The sequence below is a fragment of the Stegostoma tigrinum genome, chromosome 22 (assembly GCF_030684315.1).
Source record: "Stegostoma tigrinum isolate sSteTig4 chromosome 22, sSteTig4.hap1, whole genome shotgun sequence".
NCBI lineage: Eukaryota > Metazoa > Chordata > Chondrichthyes > Orectolobiformes > Stegostomatidae > Stegostoma > Stegostoma tigrinum.
The window spans coordinates 22,134,015-22,151,634 of NC_081375.1; the positions used below are offsets into that span (position 1 = coordinate 22,134,015).

Genomic DNA, 17,620 nt, shown 5'->3' on the forward strand with positions numbered 1-17,620 from the left:
TCCTGCAACTCATCTGCTTCATGCTCAACCACATCTTCACCTTTGACAAGCAGTTCTTCATCAAAACCCATGGAACAGCTGTGGGGACTAGGTTTGCTCCCCACTATGCCAACATTTTCAAGCACAGGTTTGGACAAGACTTCTTTGCTGCACAGAATCACCAACAAATGCTATACACCAGATACACTGATGACATTTTCTTCCTTTGGACTGATGGCAAGGAATCACTGAAACAACTACACAGTTATATCAACAAGTTTCATCCCACCATCAGACTTACCAAGGACTACCCTTCAGAATTAGTCTCATTCTTGGACACACACACCTCCATCAGGGACAGACACCTCAGTACCTCACTCTACTGCAAGCCCAAGGGTAATCTCATAATGCTGCACTTCTCTAGTTTCCACCCTAAACATAATAAGACAGCTATCCTGACAAGCCCTACACATACACAGGATCTGTTCAGATGAGGAGGAACACATCAAACACCTGTAGGCGTTGAAGGATGCCCTCAAAGAAACAGGATACAATGCTCAGCTCATTGATTACCAGTTCCAGTGTGGCACAGCAAGAAACCATAATGACCTCCTCAGAAGACAGACACAGGATAAGCCGGATAGGGTGCCCTTCATTTTCCAGTACTTCCTGGGAGCAAAGAAATTATTCCATGTTCTTCGCAGTCTTCAACACATTATGAATGATAATGAGCACCTTGCCAAGATCTTCTCAACACCTCCACTTCTCCCCTGGAAACAACTGCCAAACCTTAAACAGACCATTGTTCATAGCAAACTAACCAGTCTTCAGGACAATATTGACAACAACCCTATACAACCCTGTCATGGCACCCTCTGCAAGACATGTCAAATCTTCAACATGGACACTACCATCACACATGGGAATACCACCCACCATGTGCACAACTGATACTCATGTGACTTGGCCAACATTGTCTATCTCATAGCTGCAGGCAAGGATGCCCTGAGGTGTGGTACACTGGTGAGACTATGCAGAAGCTATAATAAAGGATGAATGGACACCATGCAACAATCACCAGACAGGAATGGTCCCTCCCATTGGGGGAGCACTTCAGCGGTCAGGGACATTCAGCCTCAGATCTTTGGGCAAATTCCCCCCAAGACGGACTTTGGGATACACAACAATGCAGAGTCACCGAGCAGAGGCTGGTAACCAAGTTTAGCACTCACGAGGATGGCTCCAACTGGGATCTTGGGTTTGTCACATTACAGTGAACCTACCACACTATACACTCTCACACACAGGCGCATACACACACACACGCGCACACACACGCAAACACATGCGCATGCACACACACACACACCCTTTCTCTCACATAAACACGCACACTCACACACATGCGCGCGCACACACTCTCATTCTCATATGTGCACACACTTCCCCACACACACACACATACACTCTCATTCTCACACGACATTCTCACTTACACACTTGTTCTCACGCACACACACACTCTCATTCTCATAGGCACACTCTTGTTCTCCCATGCGCACACAAATGCACACTTTCAATCTCACGCACACTCTCGTTCTCACATGTGCACACGAGCGCGTGTGCACACATTCTCTCACACACACACACACACACACGCACGTAAATCTACGGGGTGAATTTGTATTTGTCGATATATTGTATTTTGTTCAAAAAGCACACAATTTGTAGACGTCAATCAATGTGGCGTTTTATAACTTCCTACTTTAGAAATAAAACCAGTCTGATTCCTAACCAAAAGACAACCACATTCTATACACAGCCTCACACCTGACATGCATTGTCTGACCTAATATGTCACCTCTTCTTTACACTAATAAAGACTTTATTTCTCTCAGGGCAGTGACTTCAAAAACAATTCGGGGTTTACATGTACATAATAATCACTTAAAACCCTCTAACCGATTAAAGATTTAACAGCATCTTAGGTTTGTTTAATAGATCCTCAAAAGTGGTGTGCCCGTTTGGTCTTTTACTTATGAATTCTTTTTCTGAGACTATGTCTCCGATGGAGGAGTGAGGCTCAGAAAGCTTGGGTTTTCTAATAAACTTGTTGAACTATAACCTGGTGTCGTGTGATTTCTGACCTTGTTCACCCAGGTCCAATACAGCGATGCGTGTGCTTGTGTGTGTGAGAGAGACAGAGGGAGAGACGGAGAGTGAGTAAGTGAGTCTGTATATGTGTGTTGTGGGGGGAGGTGGGTGTATGTTGATAATTCTGATCACTTAATCTGATCTAAGAATGGCACAACAATGGTGTGAATGGAAAGAACACACAGCCCGACTTGAGTTGGGGGAGAGGAAAGAGGACATGGTGACAGAGAATATAACAAGCAAAGCTAAAAGAAAGGGAAGGAATGGGTTCACAATTTGAAGGTGTTGAACTCAATATTGAGCCCAGATGGTTGTAAAGTGCCTAGTTTGAAGATAACGTTGCTCCAGTTTTTGCTGTGATTCGTTACAGCATTCCAGCATGCCGAAGACAGACAAGTGTGCACACGAACACGAGGCTGTGTTAAAATAACTGGCTTCAGGAAGGTTCGGGTCATGCTTGCACATGGACCAGAGATATTCTGCAAAGTGGTCACCCAGACTGCGTTTAGTTTCTTCAACGTAGGGTAGGCAACATTGGATGCAGCAAATATAATACAAATATTGGTGGAGGTACAGGTGAAATGCTGCTTCGATGGTGAGCTAGGAGGAAGTGAATTCTGCAGTTACCTGAGTAAGTGCCATGGGAAGGGGAAGTGGTGTTAGTGGTTGAGGAATGGATTGTCTCGGAGGGAATGATCTTGGTGAAATGCAGACGAGGGAGTAGAGGGAAGATGCGTTTGGAGATGGCGTTCTACTGGAGTTGTTTGAAATGGCGGAGAATGATCCTTTGAATGCAGAGGCTGGTGGAATGAAAGGTAAGAACAAGAGGGACCTGATCATGCTGTTGTGAGTGATGGGAAGGGGCAAGGGCGGAAGAACGCATGATAGTTTGGATGTGGTTAGGGGCCCTGTCAACCACAGTGGCTGTGAAACCATTGTTACGGAAGGAGGGAAGCCATGTCAGCAGCATGGTTTTGGAAGATGGCATCATCCAAACAGATACGATATAGGCGTAGGAACTGAGAGAATGGGATACGGGGTGGGTAGAGCTATACTGAAGGTAACTGTGGGAGTCATTGGCTTTGTAGTGGCTGGCAGCAAACAGTTCACTCCCTGAAATGGAAACGGAAAGATCAAGGAATGGAAGGGAAGTGTCACAGATGGATGATGTGAAAGTTATAGAGGGGCGGAAAGTGGAGGCAAAATGAACAAATATTTCAAGGTCCAGGCAGGAGCATGAAACACCATTGAAACAGTTGTCAATGGCACAGGGCCAGTGTTTACTCAGTTTGCTGCTTATTGTGAAAATATCATAACAGAAGACCTGACCCTAAATACAGAATCAATGTAATTCAGGAACTGGAATGTGCATTTACTAAGTGGACACTTCAAAAGCACATTTGAAAATTGCAACCAAAAGTAGGAAATAAATTTGTACTAGTAATGGAGAATGAACTCAGCTCTTTCATTATTCATGCCATGCAGTTTGACTTACTTAATTTTCTTAATGTTTTTCTCGCAGAGACGAATGACAATGACAATGGGGTAGATTTCCACCTTATGTAATTGCTTCACACAATCCAGCCCAAGTTCCAACAGGCAGTGGGCATTCTGTAATGAAACGTGATGAAAGCCAAAACATTCTTCTTAATTTTATTTCAATCAATTTTTACAGAACTAGAAAAGTAGCAATGGAATTATGTAGAATATGCTTTATATTAAATTATTGTTTCAGATTGAAAACCAATTAATTCAAATCACAATTAGCTCAACAGCAAATGTGAATAGAACTTAGGAGCACACACCCAATAGCTCAGCTAGTAATACAGCAAGTAGCAAAATTTAACTGACTCAGAAGATCCCATGTAATACCTCTGGTCCAGGGTGAATTAACTGATCTTACTGAAGGCAATGGTAGGGACATCACAATTCACCCAATTCTCCTGCTTTGGGGTAATAATCTTGGCTACTATTTCCATTCCCGAACATAATCCAGTGACCTCAACAGGAAACATGGATATGTTGTTGTCAGTTCAAAACAGAAGTAAGGGTTGGTCACTCTCCAAGGCTACTTCCAATGTTTCTCAATAAGAAACATCCATTTTGTTGAGGCACTGGGTGAGTGGGGAAGGTGAGTGTTGGATGGGATGTTCAGTGTATCTATTAAACTCTGTTCTTGAATGATGAGAAAGAACCCTTTGGAGAGGAAGCCAAGTGACATAGAAAAAGATGACAAATATCACAAATAAAAGAGAACAAATATATAAACAAAAATAAAGTTGGAAATGCATCGCAACGCCTTCCGTATTAATTAAATGGTAAGAATACTGTCTACAGACGCATTGAGCCATATGAATAGGGAAGGTGTCCTTTTTAGCTTTGGTTATTTGAGAGTTACTGTCTTTAATTGACATCAGTATTATGAGGCTGGGAATGGAAGCATTCAAAACATTTTCCACTCCTAGTCATCCAATAATACTTCCTTATCTTTTCACCTTCTTTGGTGTTGGCTTGAAGTTAAATAAAATTTAAGTAGGTATATTTTTCTTCCTTGGAAGATTAAATAGTTGTGGTGGAATTCATGTTTGTTGGAGCATGTTATTTATTTATATTTGATGGTTTGAAGCAATATATGTGTGTTGCTTATCCTGTTATTTCATTTGTTATTGAGGGGAGGTAGATAAAATATATAAGCTCACCATTATCAAATAGGTTCATATAATTAAACAAACATGGTATTGTGGATGAGAATGAATCTGAATGAGAAACTCATAAATTCAATCTCATTTTGTGACACTTATATTTGTCTTCCATAATTCAGTAACATTTGCTAATTCGTTTACTGACATTTAGAATAGTTTTAGTCCACTTATCTAAGGAAAGATGTACTGGAATTGGATGCAGTCCAGAAAAGGTTCTCTAGTTTGATCCCAGGGATGGAAGGTTTTTCTTAGGAGGAGAGCTTGAATAAGTTTGGGTCTGGATTCAGTAGAATTTAGAAGTATTAGAGGAGACCTTAATGAAACTTATAAGGTTCTGAGGGTTCTGTGAGGGTAGAAATGGAGAGGTGTTTTCCCTCATGGAAGAGTTTAAATCTAGAGGGCATAATCACAGAGTAAGGGATCACCAAGTTAGATGAGATGAGGAGGAATTTCTTCTCTCAGAGAATTGTGTATCTGTGGAGTTCTTCACCACAGAGGGCTGTAGAGATTTGTTTGGTAATTACACTCAAGGCTTAGACAGATTTTATTTATTGGTAAGAGAATCAAGGGTTATGGGAAAAGGCAGGAAAGAGGAGTTGAGGATTATTAGAGCAGCCATGATTTCATTGAATGGCAAAGCAAACTTGATGGGCCAAATGACTTATTTCTATTCCTAGGTCTTTCCCATCCAGATGAAGATGAACAATGGATAAAGAGTGGCTACGAAGAACAAGAGTTATAATCAGAGAGCAAGAAGTGCACATAAAAGTCCAGTGAAAGAAACTCAAAATCCAAATCAGTTACAACAGAAAGAACCAATATTACCTTAGCAACTACAGCTTCTACAGCAGTCCGTGTGTAACAGGAACGAAGTAGGTTCTGTACTTCAATCACACCCAAAATATCTCCTTTTCTGTCTTTTGCAGCATACTCAGTACTATTCAAGCACTCTAAAATAAATTACAAGTTCCAATTCACTGTAATTTAAATATTATGAACAATACGTGAAATTTACAACTTAAATAGGTCTCTACTATATATCTATATTTTTATAAACAACTATGAAAATATCTTGGGGTGTTGTCTTGTGCTCTTTAGATACAATACAGTTAATCCTGGATTAACACGGTAGTTACCCCATTAAGCAAAACTGTGTTATTCAAAGCACTTATTCCTATAGATACTCATGTGATTCAGGTTATATTCCCAGAACATGAACCAAATAAAGAATACAAGCACAATGTTAATATAAAATGCCAAAATAAACACTGGAATGTTTAAAAAGAATATCTCTTAATGATTCTTAACAAATGTACAAGATTGCTTCTCTGGAAGTGGAAGGCACATCGTATGCAGCTCTGGAAGTTGAAACCCAATGCTCTTTGGACATCCACGTTTCACTCACCACACTCAAATCTAGCAGCACATCTAGAAACACTTGGAACTGATTTCCTACTTTTCTTAGTCACAGCTTCTTTGTTTTCGTGGCTGCAGCACTTAGTCAGATGTGCGATCATAGTCGGAGATGCCAGTCAATGGCTAAAATGAGCTGAATAAATAGAAATCTGTCCAGGAGTGCTGAAATTTGGCTTACTTTTATTCCTTGATGCTGCTGGACTTTGGGTAAGAGTCACATTATCATGAACTAGGTGCACATTATAGCAATGATGGATAGAAAATGATAGGGAAAGGACATGAAAGTGGACAAAACGAATGTCAGATCAGCCATGATTCCATTGAATGGTAGAGGAGGCTCAAGAGGCCAAATGACCTTTTTGTTCCTTCTGGTTTTATGGTATTAAAGTAAAAACTGTGTCATGGTGAAACCATATTAATCAAGGACTACAGAGTAGTGTGGTCCATATCAGATCTAAAGTCTCCTCCATGAATTTCCAATAATGGAGGAAATTAAAATAGAGGCTAAAAGGTGAATGCCTCTGTCTCAGAGAAGTCTTCACTGAAATTTATAATTAATCATCGATTCTGTTCCTTTGCTTTATCAAAATGTGGTGTATTTATGGCTGAGAAGATCCTTACCATATTTACATTTCTCATATTCGGCTAGGTCCTTCAGCTTCTCAAGCACAACTTTTCCAATGCAAGTGGGTGCTATTATCACTGGCCGCAGAGATGGTGGATGGCACGGCCTAACCAGTGAGTAGGGCATTAATGTAAAGCAACTGCCAGGAGACTTGTCATCTAAAGTAAATTAAAATAAAACACTAGAAATAGAAACAATAACTTCATCTTTCAGATTCAAGTACAAAAGTGGAGTAAAGCTAGTGAATGGTGTTGTATGTGAAATCTGGGGCCAAGTCAGCATGAATGATATGAGGTAGCGTCTAATAACATTTGATGAACTCAAAATGCCATCTCAATTCCCACTGATTCCTCGCTGTCACCTTTACAGAATGAATTGAGGGAAAATCACATATTTATGTTCAGTCAGACTATTGCAAAAGATTAAGAATTTTAAATTGAAATAATGACCTTGTGCTTAAATTTCAACTTTGCCTTTCTTATATTAGAGGTTTATTGCTGGAAGGTGAGATGATCATTTGAATAATGATCATATATACCATTGGATAAACATATGGATAATAATGGAATAGTGTAGGTTAGATGGGCGTCAGATTGGTTTCACAGGTCGGCGCAACATCGAGGGCCGAAGGGCCTGCACTGCGCTGTAATGTTCTATGTTCTATAAGGTCGTAACAAAATAATTGTTGACATAATAGAATGTTGGAGTCTTCAATTCTTACCTTGTTCTTTGTTGGGATTAATGGTACCATAGTCAAACAATAAGCAGTGTGGATTTGTCTGACTTATTTCAGTGCTGATTATTCTCATAAACTTCTTTTGGTTTGAAGATGACTGTTTCCGACCTTGCTAGAAAATACAAGCACAGCACAGATTATTGGGAAACAGTTGGCTATGGTGTGTGACCTGAAAAACAGCAAATAATTTCTGTACACTTTCAACGTGTTAAATGGTTCATGTGAAGAAGTAATGGATACTTTAAATGGGAGAAATTACTTAAACAGTTAATCCAGTAAGATTTATGCTAAGAAGCATTTGCCTTACTGACACCACAGTGTAATGTGCAAATACATATGTATGGAACATGTATGCCACCAAGAGATATGAGACAAACACTACTTCCTGGTTATCAATACAGTTTCTCTCAACCTCAGCTTTTAGTTTGCAGCTCTCGAGTGCAATATAATTTTCCTAATTCATAAAACTAGATGCTTTCCACACAGGCAGACTTGTCGTTGAAGCATTTGGAGGGTGGATGAAATATGATGACAAGTGCATCATAATTATTTTAAGATATGCCTTTCTCAGGAGCAAATTGATTCAGTACCATGTATTCCACATCATTTCTCTCAAATCTATCTGCTTTGCCTACCATATATGAAAACCCACAAAATGTTATTAGATTACATAAGCATTATGTGCAATAGGACTTTGAAGTGTCAGCTATGGACGGCCCTGCTGAAATCCAGGACCATAAGTAAGGCAGCACCACACGATTCATTCAAAGAATACATGTAACTGAGCCGGCCTCAAGTTAAAGGACATAACATACATTCAAACACTTAAAAGATCAGGAACTATTCTTTTTTTTTTGTCTGATTATTTGGTTTCCAATCCACCTTATCCGCTTTGTTGATCAAATCTCAGTAGTGAAATCGTTTGGAGCCTTTTAAAAATATGTTTGATTAACGTTACTCTCACCTTTTGACTTGATGGGGGCTGTTGCATCATGTTGCGAATTGTTACAATCAACAACTGTTGAGCCCTAAATAGAAACAAGAGACTCACACTTAGATCTTTATTGGACCGAACACTAATAGATACTGTTTTACAGAACTAGATATCCTGGTTAGGGTTTCCTCCTCAACTGAAGCTATTTGTAGCACTCCTTACCAGTAGCTAACTCAGTATAGATCAGGACTTAAACCTGAAAATTTTCAGGAATTTAGAGGCAAAATACTGTGTGGATGTTGGAGATCTGAAACAAAACAAAATCAGAAAGCCTGGCATCTATGGAGAGCAAAACAAAGTTCTGACTTTGCAACTGTTCCAAACAGAAGTTAACTTTTCTCTCTCCACAGATGCTTTCAGACCTGCTGCAGTTTTCCAGTGCTTTCTGTTTTTATTTCTGAAGAAATTCAGAGCTGTTTCTCAACAGGTCTCACCATCCAATACACAATGATGCTTTTGATGTGGAATTCCATATTTTAATCATATTTAGGCCAAATAAAGTCATTCTTGTTTTCTACAACATACTGACTTAAGATAAATTAATAAACCCAAGATTACCGAAGCTGGCTTTAGTGCATAAGTGCCACCTGGAAGAAGGTGGTTAAGTCAGAACAGACTAGTCATTAAACTTGCAACCTGCTGATCTGTACAGTTGGCTTACATGTTGGTAAGTATTTAGCAACCTCAATTTAATTCATGTATAGTTTGTAATCTAGGTCAAGCTTAAGCTTGAAAGTAATATATGACTTACATCAGCCAGTTCTGAATCCATCAGTCAAGAAAAACAGACTGAAAGCACTATTGCAGAATAATGAGACTCAGATTCACAACATCATTCCCCACAGACTAAGTTCCTAATTCTATGATGAGCAAAGGAAAAAATTGAGTATTTGGGTCATGCTAAGCAATGCACCATCTAGCAGTCCACTACAAAATTACTATAACTGTTCACTTACGGGATATTCTTATGTACAATATATGGAATATAATTACTAGGTAAAAACAGAAAATAAAATAAACAAGCAGCAATGTTTTGCTTTGACTGTCCCTGTGTAGAAACATACCAACAAGGAACACAAGACAGAGATGATCAAAGGGAAAGAACAATTTTCTCCTACAGCAAAACATGTTAAATACAGGTAAAACCAAGAACTGTGGATGCTGGAAGTCTGAAACTTCAGGTTTTGTTTTCAAGGGCAGACAATACTTTGATTTTTAATGCATAGCGTCACAGAGTGCAGCAGCACAAGCTTGACTTTCCAATGTCATGATCCTGTCAAAGCTCGATTATTTGTGCAGCATTAAGGAAGCAGCATCAATGGCTGACCTTTGCTTTACAGCTCTCCAAAGAAGATGCAAAAACTAGATCACAGTCTATAGTTCCACAGTTTGAAGCAACCAGTTTGTAAGACAACAAAATGTATATACATGATGTGTACAAAAAATTACCATCAGCATTCATTCCTTTTGAAAAAATATTGCTGCAATACTCTAAATTAAAAACATTTATTATAGTTCTGATGGATTTCCAAAGCTGAAATCTTCATCAACATAACATACTTACCGATAGTAATTTGGAATAGTTCCACCTTCCATATCTGACATTGTGTTTGGATTCACTCTGAACGCTTTCCACTCATTATCGCCTTTGTGAATGGTGTCAGTGATGTGCAGGATTTCATTGCATTGGACAGTAAATTCTCCAATAGCCCCACTTTCCTTATCAAATGAAACATTGACGCGGATGTAGAACGAATCACCCGAGGTAGCAATCTTCCTCTCAATATTTTCCACCAATGTTTGATATGCTGATTAAACAAAACACACAACATATGCTGTTTGTTGTATTTTATTATATCACAGCTTAATGTCAACATGGACATTGAACTGAAGGCACAAAAATACAGAAGGTTTAAAATTTTTGCCTAAATTCTAATGTGACAGATCAAGCAGATAGTTTTACATGAAAAAAATTCACATCAAATAAGCGATGAAAATTGAGCAAAGTTTTCAAATTGTACTGGGGCATACAGAATTTTGTTTTAATATATTCCCGATGCACTGTATTTCTTATTTTTTTCTATCTGAAGAGGAAAATACACAAACAGAACAAATAATCTGATGTGGCAAAAGATCAGTGAGTTAACATGCTTGCCATATGTAACGTGCCTTGTCAAAGTGCTGGAAATTTGCTTAAATGCTTGTGACAGCCATGAAAAATATGGTTCATGAGTGTAAAACAATCACATGCCCTGATGATTAACTTATAATGTAGTCAAAATATCCATCTGTCTACGTTTTAATTCCCCCAAGTCCATAAATTCATAGAGAAAAATTGAAGTTGATGTACCTGGTGTTGCAAGGTATAGTTCTATGTCTGGGGTTAAAAGAAAACTTTAAAATTGATTTAGGGAGATTGTGGTAATTTTGAAATGCACAATATCAAGCAAGTCATGGGATTTAAACTTGTGATTTTGTTTTTTCCTGCCTAACAATGTATGCTTCAGAGTAATATGGATGAGTAAGTCTAGTTAAGATGCCAACACTGTTATTTATCCAATATTGGGTAATTCCGTTTATTTTTCCTCATCCACACAGTCTGTTTTGGCTGGCAGAATACTCCAAAGTCAGCCAGAAGACATTCCAAATTGAAAAAAAATTACTACTGTGGTTCTAATCTGCCAATTATACAACACCTTCACATCCAATTAAAAGGGATATCAAATTAAATATATGTGCAGTTTAGTTTAAAAATTTATGCTATCATAATTCCAAATCACTGCAATATGATAATTAGCCAGAGGCCAATAAGCATCTGTATTTCATATTTTCAAAAAGTCTTATCAATTGGATTTTCTTGCACAATTGTTCAATTGTAATTAATTCAAAATTTCTTTAGTTTCATTCTCACAATTTTGTGAATGTTATCATCTAACCAGCAGATGGTGGTTTGGAAAGGTTTTTGAGCCAATGTGGATTAACTGGCAAGAATTTCACCAAGTCCCAGTCACCTAGTATTTGTGTTCAGTGATGTAATTGGCTTCCAGCCAAACATTGAAATTCTCATCTTTGTTTCAAACCCACTTGGCCCTGAGTTCTGAATTTTCCTTCCTACTCTATATTAGATTTCTAAATAAAATTTCATCAATTTTATCGTTTCTGAAATTGTTGATGGTATATTTGATTACGCTAGCAAATCATATGACATGGATTGCTTAATATACCTAGTGACTATTAGATTCAGGACAGGGCATTTTTTTTATTTGTGGTTGAACTCACCTTCTCCCTTATGCCTTATGGCTAAAGAACACATCCCTTTAATTTGCTTCAAGGTCCAAACAGCCTCCTCCAAACTGGCATCCTCCAGTACAGTCTTTTTTGGATCTCTGCCATTATTTTCCACCTGCAAATTAATCAAATTAGTCTTCCAAAAAAAAATGTCAGTCCTATATAGCCCAACAATACCATTTTCAACACAATCAGTGCATTTATGAAACTGCTTTTGTACATGAAGATTTGTATGGAAGCCAAGGAATTGATTTGAAAATAGTACAAGTAAATATTGACACTATATTAGAGTCCAACTGTGATGTTGGAAATTGAGGAACACTTTATCATCAAGATTTGATTTTGGAACACAACAGCACCTGTGGGATATATTCTCATGGAAGTCAAATTTCAACTGAAGATGCATTTTGTTATAAAGGTGACTGATGGAATGAATATGTGAAATAATTTGAAAGGAAACATGGTTCTACAAATGTGAGAAAAATTAGTAAAAGTTGTGTACAACATCCCTGTAACCTTGTCATTTTGGCCATTGACTTATAAGCACAAATTAATGCAACATCAAGGCATTGTCAATCGCAATATTACAAGAACAAATGAGAATTTAGGGTGTTCAGAGGTGTGTTAAAGTAGGGAAAGGAAATTAATTTCTACTTGAGCTGAGAGGTGAAAGTAGCAACTCTCCTTTTTTACCCACCTCTAGTCTTGAAGTCATATTTAGTCTGTGAACAATGGTTGCACAGACACTCATTATGTGTATGTCTGTTTAAACAATATGTTGGTAGACTATCTGGCTCAGCCTCTCCTCATCCAGCGTCAATCCACACATGTATTCAACTGCACATATGGCATCGATTTGGACTTATGTCTTTTTTGCCCTGGTCTACATCTAGCCTATAAAGTTTACCCTTAATTCTACTGAAAAATTAGCTAAGACAGCAGAACCTGAAGATTGAACTCAGAAGCTCACCTCTCTAACATGACCCAGAAATTGAGGAGTACAGATTTCCAGATAGCTATTGTCTGCACAACATGGACACCTAAAAAACATCCACACCATTTCAGCCCCATATGATTCTAAATTGGCAATTTAAAATAGGTATTAGATCCTTTGCAGATAGTTAATGACAGCTCCATCAGCTATGCCAGCATGCCTCTAGGTTTGCTCAGAGTGGACCAGGCACCAGGGCAGATTCTGCAGGCATGGATGTATTATGAATCTGGTCACCACCGAAAATGTAACTTTTAATTTGGGAGTTTTAAATTCATGTGGAACCAGAAAGAGCAGGTGTACTTCTGCCAAATCATGGGGTATTTGTTGGCTGTTACCCTTATTTTTCTAACCAACACCAATGCCATTAGTCACCCAGTGCCCTGAGCCATCTTGACCTCCATCCCCAAGCCCAATTCAGGCAATGATAAATTTATATCTCCAAAAACGTGCCTCTGAGCAATCAGAATCCCTGAAACTGGGGAGATGAAATTAATATTCTACACAGTTTTTAAAATATTTGACTCCTTATATCATAAACAAAAATTAGTCTTTTAAAAATTCACAGAGCTATGCATTTTGAGAATACATTCATTTACTTCATGGCCAATCAGGCTCATTACATTATTTTCTCTCTCTTTGTGCCCATATAAATAGATCCTTTCCCACTGCAAAACTCTTTATTGCTAAGAGAGCAAGCTAATGACTCACTCAAACATTTTTGATCAATTGAAGGAGTACAAGAAAGACAAAACTTCACACAGCCTCTCCCTGTGGCAGGGTCAAAAAGTAGGGAGCTGACCATCTGCAGAACTGAAATTCCAAGTGTAAACTTTACAGCTAAAAGTCCCCAGCACGTCACACACAACACAGGAATGTAACTTCAAATATTTGAAAATGAAAACACATCCCTTGCATGTACAAAATGTGTCCATTGGTAGCATATGTAGTTCACTTAAAATTGAATTATCATGAAAGACAGATCCATTGGATGGAGATAATAAAAGTGTCAGCATGCATAAACCATCGTAAGAATGATTTTAATGAGTTATCTGTTTGCACAACAGTGGTGAAAGAAGCATTACCAATATTTGCCTCACTTTTGATTTGTCCTCTGCGTCACTTCACTGTTGAACTGTGTTTGTGACTAAGAAAATATATATTGAAATATTTTGTATGAATAAAGTATATTGTTGAATTTAAAAAAACATGGGTAAAGACCACTGTTTGAGGTCCTTCTGCCAAAGTTAAATGGGGATCTGTTCAGTATCAGACTTTCCCAGTGCCTCAAATGCATGTAAATTTAATCTTGTACAAGTAAGAGATGCCTTCGGTTTGTTTGTTTGTTGGATAGAGTCAAACTCTAATGTTTTGTTTGTTTCCTTGATATACAGAACCAAACTATGTTACATATGAGATTTGTTTTATGAATAAAGTGTATTTTTGAAATAAAACAAAAACTGTTGGATTCTTGTGAACATTCAAATTAGAAGCAGGAGGCCGCCACTGGTCTCGTTGTGCTTGCTCAGTCATACAATATGTTCATGGCTGATCTGATAATCCCAAATTTCTGTCTACCTTTGATAACTTTGCACCTCCTTACTAATCAAGAATCTATCTAACACTGTCTTAAACTCATTCGAGTACTTTGCTTTCTTAGCCTTCTGAAGGAGAACGTTCCAAAGACTTGCAGCCCTCTGTAAGTAAAAGTTTTCACTTAGCTCCATCTTAAATGAGCAACCTCTTATTTTTAAGTAGTAATGTCTAGTTCTGGATTTTCCCACAAAGGAAACATCCTTTCTACAACCACACAATCAAGAACCGTCAGGATCTTACATGTTTCAATCATGTTGTCTCCTACTCTTCTAAACTACAGTGAAAACTAGTCTAGCCGGTCCAACATTTCCTTATAAAACAACTTCCCCATTCCAGGTGTTGGGCAATTTTCCTCTACTTTGTGTGTCATGCAGCCTCTGGATAGTTCTGCATATTGAATGGTATACCAATGAATGGCTTCTGCTTCTGGAACCCTGCTGCACTCAGATCTGAGAGGTGCAAGAAAAATTACTGGGAACGTTGAGAATCAGTCTAGGAAGCTTCCTTTGAACTGCTTCCACTGCATTTATATACATTCCTAGATAAGATAGTCAATACTATACATAGTACTCCAGATGTAGTCTCACCAGTGGTCTGTATGAATGAAACAATAACCTTACCATTTTTGAATTCAATTCTCCATAGAATAAGAAATAATCTTCTACATGCTTTCCTAATTACTTGCTGTGCCTGCGCAATAAGTTATTGCGAGTCATGCATAAGGACACCCAGATTCCTCTGCATCTCTGCTCAGCAATCTTTCAACATTTAGAGAATATGTTGCTTTTCTATTCTGCCTGCCAAAATGGACAATTGTTACATTTTCCCACATTAGTCTCAATATGTCAGATCTTTGCCCATTCACTTGATTTGTCTACATCTCTCTGCAATATCTTACGTCAGTTCACTTATATCGATTGTATTAAACTGAGATCCCGGTATTGATTCCTGTGGCACACCACTGTGCATCCCCTGCGGTTCCAACAACTTGCTAGGTATTGATTCCCTGCAAATTCCTGATTTGGAGTTATTTCTGGGAGTTTACTTCTATCTTCAACTGATTTCAGCAAGGCGTTCGATAAGGTTCCCCACAGTAGGCTATTGTACAAAATGTGGAGGAATGGAATTGTGGGAGATATAGCAGTTTGGATCGGAAATTGGCTTGCTGAAAGAAGACAGAGGGTGGTAGTTGATGGAAATGTTCATCCTGGAGACCAGTTACTAGTGGTGTACCGCAAGGGTCGGTGTTGGGTCCACTGCTGTTTGTCATTTTTATAAATGACCTGGATGAGGGCGTAGAAGGATGGGTTAGTAAATTTGCAGACGACACTAAGGTCAGTGGAGTTGTGGATAGTGACGAAGGATGCTGTAGGTTGCAGAGAGACATAAATAAGCTGCAGAACTGGGCTGAGAGGTGGAAAATGGAGTTTAATGCAGACAAGTGTGAGATGATGCACTTTGGTAGGAGTAATCAGAATGCAAAGTACTGGACTAATGGTAGATTCTGGGTAGTGTAGATGAGCAGAGAGATCTCGGTGTCCATGTACACAGATCCTTGAAGGTTGCCACCCAGGTTGACAGGGCTGTTAAGAAGGCATACAGTGTTTTAGCTTTTATTAATAGAGGGATCGAGTTCTAGAACCAAGAGGTTATGCTGCAGCTGTACAAAACTCTGGTGCGGCCGCACTTGGAGTATTGCGTACAGTTCTGGTCACCGCATTATAAAAAGGATGTGGAAGCTTTGGGTGCAGAGGAGATTTACTAGGATGTTGCCTGGTATGGAGGGAAGGTCTTACGAGGAAAGGCTGAGGGGCTTGAGGCTGTTTTCATTAGAGAGAAGAAGATTGAGAGGTGACTTAATTGATACATATAAAATAATCAGAGGGTTAGATAGGGTGGATAGGGAGAGCCTTTTTCCTAGGATGGTGACGGTGAGCACGAGGGGGCATAGCTTTAAATTGAGGGGTGAAAGATATAGGACAGATGTCAGAGGTAGTTTCTTTACTCAGAGAGTAGTAAGGGAATGGAACGCTTTGCCTGCAACGGTAGTAGGTTCGCCAACTTTAGGTACATTTAAGTTGTCATTGGATAAGCATATGGACGTACATGGAATAGCGTAGGTTAGATGGGCTTGAGATCGGTATGACAGGTTGGCACAACATCGAGGGCCGAAGGGCGTGAACTGTGCTGTAATGTTCTATGTTCAATCACACTGAGCAGAAAACTACTCATTTATGCCTACTGTCTCTTTCCTGTTAGTTAGGCAATCTTCTATCCATACAGTGCGCTACTCACGCTATCACAAGCTTTTAGTTTTCATGATGGCCTTTGGTGTGGCACCTTGCCAAATGCCTTCTCGAAATTTAACTATGGTACATCCACTGGTTCCTCTTTAGCCACAGCACATGTTAATTTCTCAAAGAACTCTAATAAATCGGTTTAAAAAGATTTGCATTTCACAAAATCCTGCTGACTCTGTCTGATTTCCTCGATCTTTTTTATCAGAACCTTGCTGTAAGGTCTTTAATAATCTAACACTTTCCCTCTGACAGGTATTAAATCAACTGGCCTGTAATTTTCTGCTTTCTGTCTTCCTCCCTTACTGAATAAAGGAGTTGCATTTTCTACTCTCCAACCTAATGGAGCATTCATCAAATCTAGAAAATTCTGAAAAATTAAAAGCAATACATCATTATCTCTTTAGCCACTTCTTTTAAGACCCTCGGATGAAGTTCAACAGACCTCAGGATTTGTCCCCTGCAGCTCCAACAACTTGTTCAGTACCACTTACCAGTTGATTTAGAGTTATTTGTAGGTGTTTACCTCTAGCTTCCATAATGAAGACTGATGCAAAATATAAAAGAGTATAAGATACAAGATCAAAATTAGGCCATTTGGCTCATCAAGTCTGCTTCACCATTCAATCATGGCTGATGTGTTTCACAAGCCTATTCTTCTGCCTTCTCCCTGCAACCTTTGATACCCTTACTAATCAAGAACATATCTATCTCTCTCTTAAATGCACCCAATGACTTGACCTCCACAGCCCTCTGTGACAATGAATTCCACAGATTAATCACCCTCTGGCTGAAGCAGTTCCCCATCATCTCACTTCTAAAGGGTCATCCCTTCAATCTGA

The 17,620-nt window shown here is 38.8% G+C and overlaps 1 protein-coding gene across 4 annotated transcripts in view; it reads right to left on the reverse strand.

The window, feature by feature from the left end:
• Nucleotides 1-17,620, reverse strand: part of card14 (caspase recruitment domain family, member 14) — a 100,442-nt gene that overhangs the window by 7,772 nt on the left and 75,050 nt on the right. For all 4 annotated transcript variants that reach the window (XM_059653550.1, XM_048555098.2, XM_048555099.2 and 1 more), the window contains exons 14-20: nt 11,886-12,009; nt 10,171-10,414; nt 8,577-8,640; nt 7,598-7,724; nt 6,873-7,034; nt 5,661-5,785; nt 3,629-3,744 (exon numbers count right to left, since the gene is read on the reverse strand). In XM_059653550.1, coding sequence (XP_059509533.1) covers nt 3,629-3,744; nt 5,661-5,785; nt 6,873-7,034; nt 7,598-7,724; nt 8,577-8,640; nt 10,171-10,414; nt 11,886-12,009 — 962 coding nt within the window. The remainder of the gene's footprint in view (nt 1-3,628; nt 3,745-5,660; nt 5,786-6,872; nt 7,035-7,597; nt 7,725-8,576; nt 8,641-10,170; nt 10,415-11,885; nt 12,010-17,620) is intronic.